This window comes from Lithobates pipiens, unplaced genomic scaffold (genome assembly GCF_037356315.1).
Source record: "Lithobates pipiens isolate NorthernLeopardFrog02 unplaced genomic scaffold, aLitPip1_a1.2 Scaffold_30, whole genome shotgun sequence".
Taxonomy (NCBI): domain Eukaryota; kingdom Metazoa; phylum Chordata; class Amphibia; order Anura; family Ranidae; genus Lithobates; species Lithobates pipiens.
The window spans coordinates 63,903,293-63,917,054 of NW_027507791.1; the positions used below are offsets into that span (position 1 = coordinate 63,903,293).

At 43.0% G+C, this 13,762-nt stretch overlaps 1 protein-coding gene across 3 annotated transcripts in view; it reads left to right on the forward strand.

The window, feature by feature from the left end:
* The window catches only part of PPP2R5E (protein phosphatase 2 regulatory subunit B'epsilon), a 203,081-nt gene that overhangs the window by 46,390 nt on the left and 142,929 nt on the right, over positions 1 to 13,762 (forward strand). For 2 of the 3 annotated variants that reach the window (XM_077464362.1, XM_077464360.1), the window contains exon 2: positions 9,759 to 9,922. In XM_077464362.1, coding sequence (XP_077320488.1) covers positions 9,766 to 9,922 — 157 coding nt within the window. In that variant the 5' untranslated portion in view covers positions 9,759 to 9,765. The remainder of the gene's footprint in view (positions 1 to 9,758; positions 9,923 to 13,762) is intronic. The other variant, XM_077464361.1, reaches the window with a different exon arrangement.

Genomic DNA, 13,762 nt, shown 5'->3' on the forward strand with positions numbered 1-13,762 from the left:
TGCTGTGTCCATTGACACAGACAGCTGGACTCAGCCCCGCCCCCCGACTCCTGCGTCTTTGGATTTTTATGACGGCAGCGGGAGCCAGTGGCTGCACTGCTACAATCTATCCAGTCAGTACCCAAGACACCGGCTGCAGCTGGTGTGCTCATCCCTGTCGCTGGAAAGACAGGGTTCAGGTAAGTTAAAAGGGGGTTGCTGCATCACAGGAGATTTTTAACCTTAAAGGGTAACTAAAGGTTCTTTTTTTTTGCCTCCTATGTGCAGTTGGTTTTGCACAGACTGGCCCCGGTCCTCCTCTTCTAGGGTTCCTCAGCAACACTCCTGGGTCCTATTCTTCTTGAGTGTCCTCTGTTGGAAAGCCGCTCTCCCACAGGGCACTCATGCTCCTGTGTCCTGCTGCATCTATTGACACAGACAGCAGGACTCGGACCCCACGTCATTGGATTTGATTGACCGCAGCGGGAGACAATTGTAAAAAGCACTAAACAATGCTTAAGTACAAGTTAAAGGCTAAGGTCACCTTTTGTTAACACGTTACACCTCTATAAAGGGTGTAACATGGTGCAACTGCCTCCCCTTCCACCTTCAATGCTTTGCAGACTCCTGTTTTCAAAAATAAATATTATATATTTTTTTATTTAACCACTTCAATACCGGCACTTAAACACCTTCCTGCCAAGACTAATTTTCAGCTTTCAGCGCTGTCGCACTTTGAATGACAATCGCGTGGTCATGCTACACTGTACCCAAACTAAATTTTTAGCATTTTGTTCCCACAAATAGAGCTTTCTTTTGGTGGTATTTGATCACCTCCTGGGGTTTTCATTTTTTGCTAAACAATTAAAAAGACACATTTTAGAAAAAAGTATTTTTTTTTACATTTTTTTTTTTTTTTCCCAGTTTTAACTTTGTAAATAAGTACGATTTTTCTCCTTCCTTCACTGATGGGGCGGCACTGATATGTGGCACTGATAGGCGGCACTGATGGGCATGGATAGGCAACACTGATAGGTGGCACGGTTGGGCACTGATAGGTGGCATTGTATTGTACTAATGGATGATGATGATTGGCATCCCTGGTGGTCTAGGGTGTCATACCTGGTGCTGGGCATCCCTGGTGGTCCAGTGTGGGCATCCTCTGGGGGGGCTGCGCTGATGATAAATCAGCACAGACCCCCGTCAGAGGAGCAGCCGAGTGGCTCTCCTCTACTCTCGTCAGACAGACGTGAGTGAGGAAAAGCCGATCAATGGCACTTCCTAATTTACACTGTGATTAGCCATGACTGGACATGGCCGATCATGTGGTAGAGCCTCCGTTGGAGACTCTTTACCAGGATCGTAGTTGCAGGGTGTCAGACTGACACCCGCAACAACGATCGCCGTGATGCTGCGCGCCCCTGGGTGTTCACAGTGGCTCAATATCCTGAGGACGTCATATGATGCCCGGTCTGGATTTTTAAACCACTTTGCCTCCGTCATTCCGCTATATGGCAGGCGGCAAGTGGTTAAGTGAACCTAGCCTTTTAATGTTTCTAAAAATTTCTTTGTATCTGTACTAAGGTTTGGTTCACACCTATGCAGTTTGCTTTTGATCCGTTTTTGCACACATGATTTTGACGCTTTTTTTTTTTTTTTATTTTTTTTTTTTTTTTGCACGATTTGTTGTTGGGCAGATTAATCAATTTTTTACTTTAATAAATAATCCAAAAAAAAAGTCATCAGTTTAGGAGGCCAATATCTAGTAGTCTACATATTTTTGGTTAAAAAAAAATTGCAATAAGCATGATTGGTTTGCACATAAGTTATTGCATCTACAAAATAGGGGATAGATTTATGGCATATTTTATTTTTATTTTTTTGCAGTAAAGAACTACAGTCCATTTAACATGGTTTCCTTAGGATGTAGTTCACATCTATGTGTTTTATGGAATGGTCCAGGGACTTTTCTGGTTCCATAGACTTCAATGGATGGAAAGCTTGTATTTGGAATACGTAAAATGCACCTGCAGTATGCAAACTGCAACCTGCATAGGTGTGAATCGGGTCTCAATGTTTGAAAGCTCTAACGTTAAGCACTCAAACATGGCCCACCAGAGCGTTTTTGAATTTTTTATTTATTTTTTTTAACCATAAAAATACATCCCAAAAAAAAGCTTAAAAACTCTATTGCAAAAACATTGAAAAACTCACTGCAAAGCTACTGGCGTTGAACATTATTTTACCGTTGTGTGTGCATGAGGCCTAATGCCCCGTACACACGAGCGGATTTTCCGTCTGAAAAAACTTGGATGGTTTTTCCGATGGAATTCCGCTCAAGCTTGGCTTGCATACATACACACAATCACACAAGTTCTCTGAACTTTCAAAAGTCAAGAACTTGGTGACGTACAACACTACGACGAGCCGAGAAAATTAAGTTCAATGCTTCCGAGCATGCGTAGGAATTTTACGTGTCGGAATGTGTACAGACGATTGGAACTTTTTCCAATCAAGAAATAGAGAACCTGCTCTCAATCTTTTGCTGGCTGGAATTCTGCCAGCAAAAGTCCAATGGAACACACACACAGTTGGACTTTCTGACCAAAAGCTCACATCCGACTTTTGCTGGCAAAATTTCTGATCGTGTGTATGGGGCTTAAGTGTTACAAGTCTCAGGTGTAAATGTAATCTTCCACTTTGCCTGTGTTCTACTGACTATACTGTATAGCTAATGTGAAAACTACATTTTTTTTTTTTTGTAGCACTAACTGCAAAAAAATTGTCTATTAGTTTTTTCAAATGTTACATACATGTGCACTAAAAGGTTTTGCCACCGCTCAATCCAGCTAGCTAGCAAAAAGTACAAAATAAACCCCGCTACAAAAATACTCACCAGGCACTTTTATTAGGTACACCTTGATAGCACCGGGTTGGACCCCCTTTTTTATTCTTTCAGAACTGCCTTAATTCTCGGTACCCTAGATTCAACCAGGTGATAGAAACAATCAGATTTCTGTCCACAGGGACATGATAGCATCACGCAGTTGCTGCAGATTTGTCGGCTGTATGTCCATGATGTGAATCTCCCATTCCATTAATACACATCACAAAGGTGCCCTATTTGATTGAGATCTGGTGACTGGAGGCCATTGGAGTACAGTGACCTCATTGTCGTGTACAAGAAACCAGTGGTGAGATGATTTGAGCTTTGTGACATGGTGTATTATCCTGCTAGAAGGAGCCATCAGAAGATGGGGACACTGTAGTCATAAAGGGATGGACATGGTCAGCAACAATACTCAGGTAGGCTGTGGTGTTTAAATAATGCTCAATTGGTACCAAGGGGCCAAAAGTGTGCCGAGAAAATATCCCCCACACCATTACATCACCAGCCTGAACCATTGATCCATACCATGTTCAAATTCACTTAAGTGCCCTTTCTTCCAAATTCTGAAGCTCGGTTTGAACTTCAGCAAATCGTCTTCACTACGTCTAGATGCCTAAATGCATTGAGTTGCTGCCATGTGATTGGCTGATTGAAGTGTAAGTCCACCCGAACACTAAAATCCCTGCATACAGACACCCACAATCTAATACTAACCTATCTAGCCCTGTAAAATAGAAATCAGTAGATGGTAAAACCTTGGATTGCGAGCATAATTTGTTCAGGAAACATGCTTGTAATTCAAACCACTTGTAAATCAAAGCAAATTTCCCCATAAGAAATAATGGAAACTCAAATGATTTGTTCCACAACCATTTATTCAGAAGTCCTTCAGTTTTATAGTCTATATAAAAAGATTATAGCAATGTGCCATAAAATGTCCATCCACAAAAGCCAGCCTCCACATTAGAAGCAAAATCCAGCAGGAGCTACAGATTATAAAAGAGAAGAGAGGCGCCTCTAAGTGTAGCAAAATGATTACATTTAGCAACTCACATGGTTGATGATTAAAGAGGCACATCTAAGTATGCAGACATCTGGGGTAACATTGTCAACATAGACCATCCCCCGCACCACCGCTGTCAGTCTGCGATTATGACCAGGAAGACTACCCTACAGTAGAGCGATCTGAAAGGGAGTCTTGAATCGGTCGTGGAGCGCAGCGTGGAAGAGATGACCGTGGTGCGGATGACTGTCTATGTGGACAGCTTTCCCCCCGGATGCCTGCATACTTAGATGTGCCTGTTTTAAAGTGGTTGTAAACCCTTACAAACCACTTTGACCTACAGGTAAGCCCAGATTAAGGTTGACCTGTAGGTCCAAGAAATATCTCGTAGACCTATATGGTTTAGGAGATATTTGCCCGAAAACGGACACCGCTGTCTACGGCGCATGCGCCGTAGACAGCGGCGCGCAGGCGCACTGAGCGCGGCATTTCCAAGAATGGAGCTGCCGCGTGTGTTGACTCCCGTGCGCATGCACGGGAGTGACGTCATTGCGGCTTCACCGAATGACAGCGGCGGAGCTGCGAGATGCCACCAGCAAGATGGATGCGGCGGACTACAGGGGACAGCGGCGACTTCGCTGGCTCCTGTGTCAGGTAAGTGACACATAATGGACTACTATGCGATGCATAGTAGCCCCTTATGCTTTGCCTTTGCAGGGAATGAAAGAGGAAGTAAACCCATCAGGGTTTACTTCCTCTTTAATCATCAGCCATGTGAGTTGCTAAATGTTGTACCTTCATAAAATGTAACCTTATTGCTACACCTCTCCTTTCCCTTTATACTCAGTTGTGACATGACGCTACTTGTATTTAAAAATGTTTGCTTGTCTTACAAAACACTCTCAAACCAAGTTACTCTCAAACCAAAGTTTTACTCTACATGCCTTTTTTGAAGCCAGTCTGGTCTCCAGCGGTGGAAGCTTTGCAGAGGACAATGCAAACGATGGCTGTGAAATGAATGGGGAGTGACATCGCCCATTGAGTTCGTTTGGGGATTCCGTTGTCGGCTGTGTCCTCTGCACCCGCCTCCACAGCGGAGCCGCAGCTGACAGCTCAGCGTGGTATTGGCTTGGCTTCAATGAAGGTATGTATTCAGATTTCTTTACAGTGTTGGGTTAGTGTTAGATCGTGGCTGTCTGTAGATCAGGGATCCTCAAACTACGGCCCTCCAGCTGTTGCAAAACTACACATCCCATGAGGCATTGTGCAGCTCTGACATTCACAGACATGACTAGGCATGATGGGAATTTTAGTTCCTGAACAACTGGAGGGCCGTAGTTTTGAAGACCCATGCTGTAGATGCAGGAATTTTGGTGTTAGGGTGAATTTCTACTTTAACAATTTGTGTTACTAAGCAGTTGAACAGGTGTACCTAATAAAGTGGCCAATGAGTGTTTCAATAACAGCAGAGGTCTCGCTGGCTTGAGATGAACCTCTTGCAGGGTTCCCAGTGCATCAGCCTTCCTTTATAAATATTGTGATCATAGTCATTCCTGTGTGACGGAGTTTAGCTTTACCAGTTTCTGCTTGCTGTTCAATAGGGCAGTATGCATTGCTTGGGTCATCTCCATGGATTTGTGTCGGTCAGTTCATTGCACGCTTCACCCAGCACAAACCTCCAGTATGAGACTTGAGCGTTGCTTGCTGCCCAGCCAAGCTGAAGGTGTTGCCAAACAAAAGTTAAAGCAGAAATCTCTCACACGAGTGCTAAACATTGTAAGACTAAATCCACTACGTTAGTTTATCGCTTTAGGTATTTACATTAAGTAAAGTGGACCTGTCCGTATTCTGCATGAATAAATCCCTGACGTGTCAAAAATAACAGTTCTAAAAGCAGCACATTTTATCATTGAATAGCAGTCCTTGAGTTCCAATCCAGAGACTTACCTAGGCCAAGATTCTATGATCAGTCTGCTGCAGGCAAGAAGCATTTCCTCAGTCTCTTCTCGCTCGGGCTGCATTCACACTTGGGTGAATCGCGGCCAGGTGTGCCACCATTCTGCCTGCAAATTCAAAACGCCCAGGTGTGACTGACAAATCGCTCAACGCACATCTCATTCGAATGGCACCTAAAACGGCAATGCAGTTCTGCCGCAATTGTCGAGTGATAAATCGCACTGCAATTGTGAGAAACCGTATCGCGTCAAGCTTCTCGCCAAAAAAAGGTTCATTGCATTTTGTCATTCACACCTGGGCACAAATCTGCTCGAGATTCAAAACGCCCATGTGTGAATGCAGCCTCAGTGATAAAATTACAACATTGTAACACTGTAGCCAGGGACAAGGTGCGGACATGGTCTTTCCTTTGTAGCGTGAACCCAAAAAGTGATCCGCTTGGCCGCCTCTGAGTATACAGATGGGCTGTGGCCAGGTAAATGGTAGATCCAGTATTGTCTGTACTCATAGTACTAAGGAAAAATACAGGAGGAACATTAAAAGTATATTAGACCCCGACGTCTCCATAAAGAGGACCTGTCGCCTGCGCAACACTATCGCACGTGAAAAGGATAGATTAAATCAAAGTAAGAACCCAGCAAGGTAAGCGAATGCTGGCCCTGGAAAGGAAAAATGCTGCCCCATAAAGGAGGAAAGATGTGTACAGAACGTATTTCCTCCAGTAACACTTTCCTCTGGCAGGGTCAGCATTTACTTATCTTCCTGGAAGCTTATTCGTATTCAAGTTTTTTATTTTATTTTCTCTTTTACATTCTTTGCAATCCTTTTATTACTTGATATTTTGTTTTATGCTGGTCAAGTTGCAGTACAGAATTGTGCTTTACACACTAAGGTTGTTTGTATCCATGTGGTTCACTTATGCACGCTATTTTTGGGACATAATCATTTTAACCTATTAAGCTTCATCACTGCGACCCGGTTCTCACTTGTGTGTTTTAGGTGCAGTGTCTTTTGCTTTCTTCAAAATGCACCTGTAGAATTCTAAGGTAACATGTCTAAAACATACCAAAAAAATCCAATGCACAGATGTAAACCAGCCCTGCGCTCTCCTTTACACAGCTGCCGGACATGGCAGCTGGAGTATCCCCTAATGAATGGACGTCTGCAAACCCCCCCATGTGAAAAAGATCTAAAACTTTGACATCTGTTAAAGTGGAACTAAACTCTTCTGTCCCTTTCAGCCAAGGAAGCTGCCAACTTGGTCTCTGTTTGATCTGCAATTGCCACGGTGCTGCACATATGATCAGTTCAGACACCAGTCATTTTGATGGTTTGACAGTTTGGTTGAGGACGCAAGCAAATGTGACCGTTGGCAATCCCGGCATACCATGGAATTTAAAGCGGAGGTCCACCCTAAAATGGACCTTCCACTCATCGGAATCCTCCCCCCCCCCCTCCGGCGCCACAATTGGCACCTTTCAGGGGGGAGGGGGGTGCAGTTACCTGGATAATCCAGGTAACTGCACCCACTTCCGGGATAGCTCTCTGCGGAAAGTGGCGTAGATTACGCCCCTTTCCGCAAGTGCCCGTCCCCTTCCGCAAGTGCCCCGCTGCCTGCTGGGAAACGCACAGATCCCAGATGCGCAGTAGGGAACCGGGAAATGAAGCCGAAAGGCTCCATTTCCTGATTACCATACCCAAGATGGCGGCGGCAGCACCCGAGTGACGATCTAGAGATCGGCTTCGGGTGCCGACATCGCGGGCGCGCTGGACAGGTAAGTGTCCTTATTTTAAAAGTCAGCAGCTGCAGTATTTGTAGCTGCTGGCTTTTAAAAAAAAAAAAAAAAAACGCGGAGTCCCGGCGGACTCCCGCTTTAACTGTTGAAACTGTTAAATCAGTGGGTTCAAGTCCGTTTTAGGCCCCTTTCACACACATGGATCGTTCATTTCATCAGTTCAGTCACGTCCAAACAAATGAATTATTCATCTGTTTTTCATCTGTATTTTTTTTTTTTTAAAGTGACTGAACTTCAAACACTGTATATAGCTGGTTGCTAAGGAGGGGGCCCAGGAAGCCAGCCGCCACTTCCTTAATAACCGATAAGTAAAAAAAATGGATTTTTTTTTAAATGGCATGAGGTCCCCCCCAAAATCCATACCAGACCCTTACCGAGCATGTAGGTCAGGAAAGGGAGGGGACAAGCGAGCGCCCATCCCCCCTGCCCCTCCTGAACTATACCAATCTGCATCCCCTCAACATGGGGTGGGTGCTTTGCACCCCCCCACCCCAAAGCACCTTGCCCCCATGTTGAGGACAAGGGCCTCTTCCTGACAACCCTGGCTGGTGGTTGTTGTGGTCTGCAAGTGGGGGACTTATCGGAATCTAGAAGCCCCCTTTTAAGAAGGGAGCTCCCAGATCCTGACCCCCCCCCCTGTGAATGGGTATCAGCTAACCATTCACCAAAGAAGCAGTGAGAAGTAAAAAAAACCAGAGCCGGTTTTTGACAAATCCTTTTATTAATGGCTCTGAGCTGTCTTCTCCTGCTGCCAGAGAAGTATGTATGTATTTGTGTGTGTGTGTGTTTTATATTTGGGTGCAGCATCACACGACCATGCAATTGTCAGTTAAAGCAACCCAGTGCTTTATCCCAAAAAAATGGCCTGGTCATTGAGCAGTCAAACTTTCTGGGGCTGAAGTGGGTTAATAAACAGTTGCAATTTGCAACTATCACCTTCCTTTTTTTTTGTTCTACAGGGCCTCTGCTTTCAGAAAAAGATATAATGTTCTGTGGGTTTCATTTTTTTGCCTTGCATGTATGTGAAAAATAAAAATTGCTCTGGAGCCAAACTGGTTAAGGATAACAACGCTCTGTTCCTGTCACAAAGGCTTCCAGTTGGCCATTTCAGCATACTTTACACAGGAGTAGTCCACTGTCGTCATCACAAAACCTTCCTTGATAAAATGCCACGCAGCTATCACCATCAACTGTGCATACATATAGACCAGGAGTGGTTACAAAAAGATTGTAGGTAAAGCAAACTGCAATGCAACAGAGGATGAAAAGTGTGCAAAAACAAAAAAAAGTTACATAAAAGTATTTCATGAAAGGAATAGTGGTAATGGCTTGTTATATAGCACTTAAAAAAAAATGTCAGTCAATTAGTTTACATCTACTGGTTCTTGCCCACTTTAATGAACATATTCAGTTCTCAAAGCATTTTGTTTAGAGATCTTATTATGCATTGGTCTGACACTCCCTTGTTATAATTTGAGGATGTTTATATAGTTGTATAATGTGTATATTTCCGTATGTCCACAAACATTTTTTTATGTTGAAATTGTTTAACTTTTTCAGATCTTAATGTGGTTAGATGTTCTCTGAATAGCACATTCAGGGAAGGGTGTCGGGTTTTTTATTTGCATATTTTCTCCATCACCAGCAGATTGAAAGAAAAATTGAACAGATTCTCCCATCCTTACATTCAATGTGGATGGGGGAATCACATCTGCTGAGCTATTGTATTCAGAATACAGTGATCAGTGTTTGTCTATAGCCAGTGGTACTGATTGTTAAAGAAAAAAACCCGGCAGACTAGTTGTAGACATGTCCATGTACAGCTCATAGGTGGATCGAAATTCAGCCAGTCCATGCTGAACTGGCTGAATTTTGATCCATTTATGGCCAGCTGGCAGTAACCCCCTCTCTCCCCTTATACACGTAGCCTATCATTTGGGCTTCAGAATGAGGCGGAACCTCAACCCATAGCCGGAGTTGCCTTTGGGGGACAATGGGGCTACCAGTCCCAACGGCTTTAAATGCTATTTATGCACTTGTCCTCTACAGAAATAAAATATTCATAAGAGTTCTTCTTTAAAAGTGTGTGTATTTTCCCAAACTGTGCCTAATTTCTTCTTGTCTTCTTGTCCAGTAGGGATATGTCCTCAGCACCAACCACTCCTCCATCAGTGGATAAAGTAGACGGATTTTCTCGGAAGTCCGTCAGAAAAGCCAGGCAGAAGAGGTCCCAAAGCTCTTCACAGTTCAGGTCTCAGGGCAAGCCAATTGAGTTAACGCCTCTGCCTCTGCTTAAAGGTAAGTAAACAAGCCAGTCACCTAAAGGCTGTTTATTGTACCCACCTGAATCAATTGACTTTCTTTTCAGAGACCATCTCTACCCAAGTTTGATATTTCAGTTTTGCAAGGCTGCTGACATATTGAGCCACATTCAGTGGCCAAATAATTCCACTAGGATTCTATTATTATTCAAATGACAAAACCATACACTGCAGATACTTCATAATTAGAAATATTACAATTATCCTGGGGTCTTCATGGGCTGTCAGATGCTTTTTTGGGATGGGTAGAGATATTTGAACCATTGTGATGGTTCCATCTTGTCACTGCAGTCTTAAAATGCGAAATCTTGTGATTATATCCATCCATGCGCTTTCAAAACCGAAGTTGGTTTTGGACGGGGTAGCATTTTATCATTTTTTTATTTTTTTTTTTTTTCTGCACAAATCTCATAATTGGCCAGTTCCTCGCTATGTTTTTATTTTTTGGTACTTGATTGACCTGTTGAAGTAAACACAGCTTCAGTTTTTCCAGGGTTTTCATCTCCTGGTGGGTGCCTACCAGAACATTTAGGCATCTTTTAAAAAAAATCTGCCCTATGGGAGAATATAACTACCCTGGTGACAGCCAGGGATTTCCTCTGCCGCCTTGATCTGGAAGGGAATTTTCCCCATTGGGACACCGAAGGCAGAAAAACGACCTCCTTGTTATATTAGATGTCTGAGCCATATATTTCCTAGATGCATAAGATCTATGGAATGAAAGTATGGTTTTGCGTTCCTCATGATACACGCACATTTGTTTAGTAATGATTGTTGTGTAGCTTGAAACTTCACATTAGATCACTTTTTCAAGTTGGTTGAACAGGTGTTTTATTATAGGACTTAGAAGTCTATGGGAATGCCTAGCTAACCTGCACAAAAACGGCGGGTTAGCTGCACTTTGCCCAAAGTGCAGCGGGGCAATGGGAACCATCCTACAGCTAAAACGAGATCAAAGCACGAGAATATTCTCTGTACAAGCAGATTCTATATTCAGTAACATCCCATGTCAGAATGATACTTTGATCCAGGAATTTGGGCAAGTAAATTTATGTCACTATTGGTCTTTGTAGAAAAGTTGCGTTTGGCTTCACCCATTACAGCTCCCGAGGCTACTTATTGGTTATTGAGCTAACCATCATATCAGTGGGAGATTTGGGAAGTTTATATGGCCAAGCTCCGCTTTTTACAGGAAAAGCCAGAGTTGGCAACAGTTGTCTTTTATTTTGGAGTTTGCTATAAAGGGGTTGTAAAGGCTGAAGGTTTTTTATTTAGTTTATTTTAATTTTTTTAACCTTAAAGCGGAACTATATTCACCTTGACTCTAGCGATGCACTGTCCCCGGAGCTCCCCACTGGTTCTTGACTGCCAGCTGTTGTCATTGGCCAGACCGAGATAATGTCACTCCCGTGCATGTGCAGGAGTTTCGTCAGATTCGGCATTGCTGAATTTGTACAGTAAGCTGCGCTTGTGCAGGAAAAGGAGGACCGGGCCTCTGTGTGTAAAAACCACTGCACAGAACAGGTAAGTATGACATGTTTTTGTTTTTAATTTAAAAATTTACAATCCCTTTTAAAGGAGAAGTATAGTCAAAGCTATTTTAGCTATAGTTCTCCTGTAGGTCACAGGACTGTGCAGTTGATTCTGCACTCCTTCATTCTGCACTCCTTTTGACCCAGTTTCAGATGACAGCAGGGCTAAAGTCCACTGTCAACTGACTACAGTCATTCGGTCCAGGCTCTGAGAAGATCCTGACCATATTGTCAAGATCCACCCTGAGCCCTGGACCAGCCCTTCCCACCCCCTCCACAGCCCAGAGCTCCAGTGAGGACTGAAGTCATGGCTCTCTGCTCAGAGCGTAGGGAAGAATATGGTGAACAGTGGTGTTCTGTGTCGCTGCAGCGTGCGCGTGTTTTTGGGGGGTATTTTTCCCTGCATATGCGCAATTGTAATTGCCTGGGTTTGTGACAAGTTTGGTTTAACGCTATCATTTACACTATGTATGTATGTATGTATGTATGTATGCATGTATCCCATACATCAGTGGCCACCTAAGAGGGGTAAGTCATGGCACCTGGAATATATCCTCTGCAGTCAGGCATACATTTCATATTTGCATAGTATATTTGGCAATGCAAGCATCATTAGCGGAGCGTATACAGTCAACAAATGTTGCCTGCATGTTCATTCTCTCAATGATTTGAATCTTGCTGTTTTTATGATTTGCATTAAATAAGGGGGAAAAAAAACTGTACATTACAGATTATTCTAGCAAAAGCCTTCCTAGTCCCTAAAGGGAACAAACGTAGGTTTACAAAGTGGATTGATTGTATTTTAGACGCGTCTCAGAAATTGACAAATACTGTGTGGTTTTCTCTGCTTTGCTATGAATGAACACAAGCTAACTGATTCCATTGAAAATATGCACGTGTATTAAATTTAAAAGGGTAAAAAAAAAAAAACAATTGCACACAAAAAGGGGTGAACTCATTGGAATGCAAGTGCAGTCGCTCTAAATCTAAAAGGTAGATCTGAAATGGGTGGAAGCTCTGCTGATTTTATCATCCAATCATGTGCAAGCTAAAATGCTGTTTTTTTAATTTCCTTGCATGTCCCCCTCGGATCTGCAGCGACTTAAATTCCAAGTGCACTTGCAGTGCAGATTTGATTTTCCTTTAGTAAATTACCCCCTTGGTATTTTTCTGCCCTCATTCTTTTATGTTTCTAAATACCCTGTAAAATCTTATAAGACGTAGGGGGGTGGGGGCCTTGATCTGTGGGAGTTGCATGCACTCGGCATAAGGAAGAAATCTCTGAGGGAGGGTAAGTGGTTGGTTGTAGATGCTTATCAGTTGGTGTGCAGTCATAATATATGATTTCTTCTGTGGTATCAGTTGGATTAAGGGCCTTTTGTTTTCTTCTTTGCTAAACTTTACAAAGTCCTAGATTTCAGCTTATCAGTCCTTAAATAAATAATGCAGCCACCAAATAAATCTATTTCTTACGTTTTTTTTTGCTTTGTGATCCTGCAAGTAACACACTACTTGTCTCGGGGTCATAACACCACTCACCGCACTGCATATGAGAGAGGCAGTGTTCTCACCCTAGGACATGACTACAATAATCTCACTCTCTTCTTCTCCAATACATAGGTGGGAGGGGTTCTGTAGTCCTCAGGTAACTGATCACTTCCTGTGCTCTCTGCATTTGAGGCCTTATCAGATGACATTTCTGGAGGCATCAACAAGTATGTTCTGCAGTTATCAAGAAGATACAGCAAAACCCTTTCAGTGGTTATATATTAAATTTTGGATAGAAAAAGTGAGGGTTCTAACCCCTATGGATTTTTTTTTGGCCATCTGTCCCCCACTGGGCGATTTTTTTTTTTTTTTTTTTTTTTTTTTTTTTTTTTTTTTTTTACCATCCCATAACCAAAAGACATACAAGGAAATCCCAGTAATTTAAGGGAGTTACTTGGGCCCCCAGGTCATCAGAACTAGTGTATCCATTGGAAGATTTTCCCCTCTATTCCTGTTCTAGGAACAACACAAATTTGGGGATTTTCTTTTACTTTCAATGTGAACGGTAAACAGGACTATTGGAGAGGGTGACGCGGACACAGACGCTGTAAAACCTGAAGGGTGTTCTAATCCCTCTCCATTCTATCCACGACTAAACAAAATGTTTTGGCTTTAGTTATTCTTTAAGGCCTCATGCACACGGACGTTTTTACAGCCACTTTTTTGAGCTTTTTTTGCAGCTTAAAAACGGCTGTCCATGTTAGTCTATGGCTTCATGCCCACCTAGGCGTTTTTGA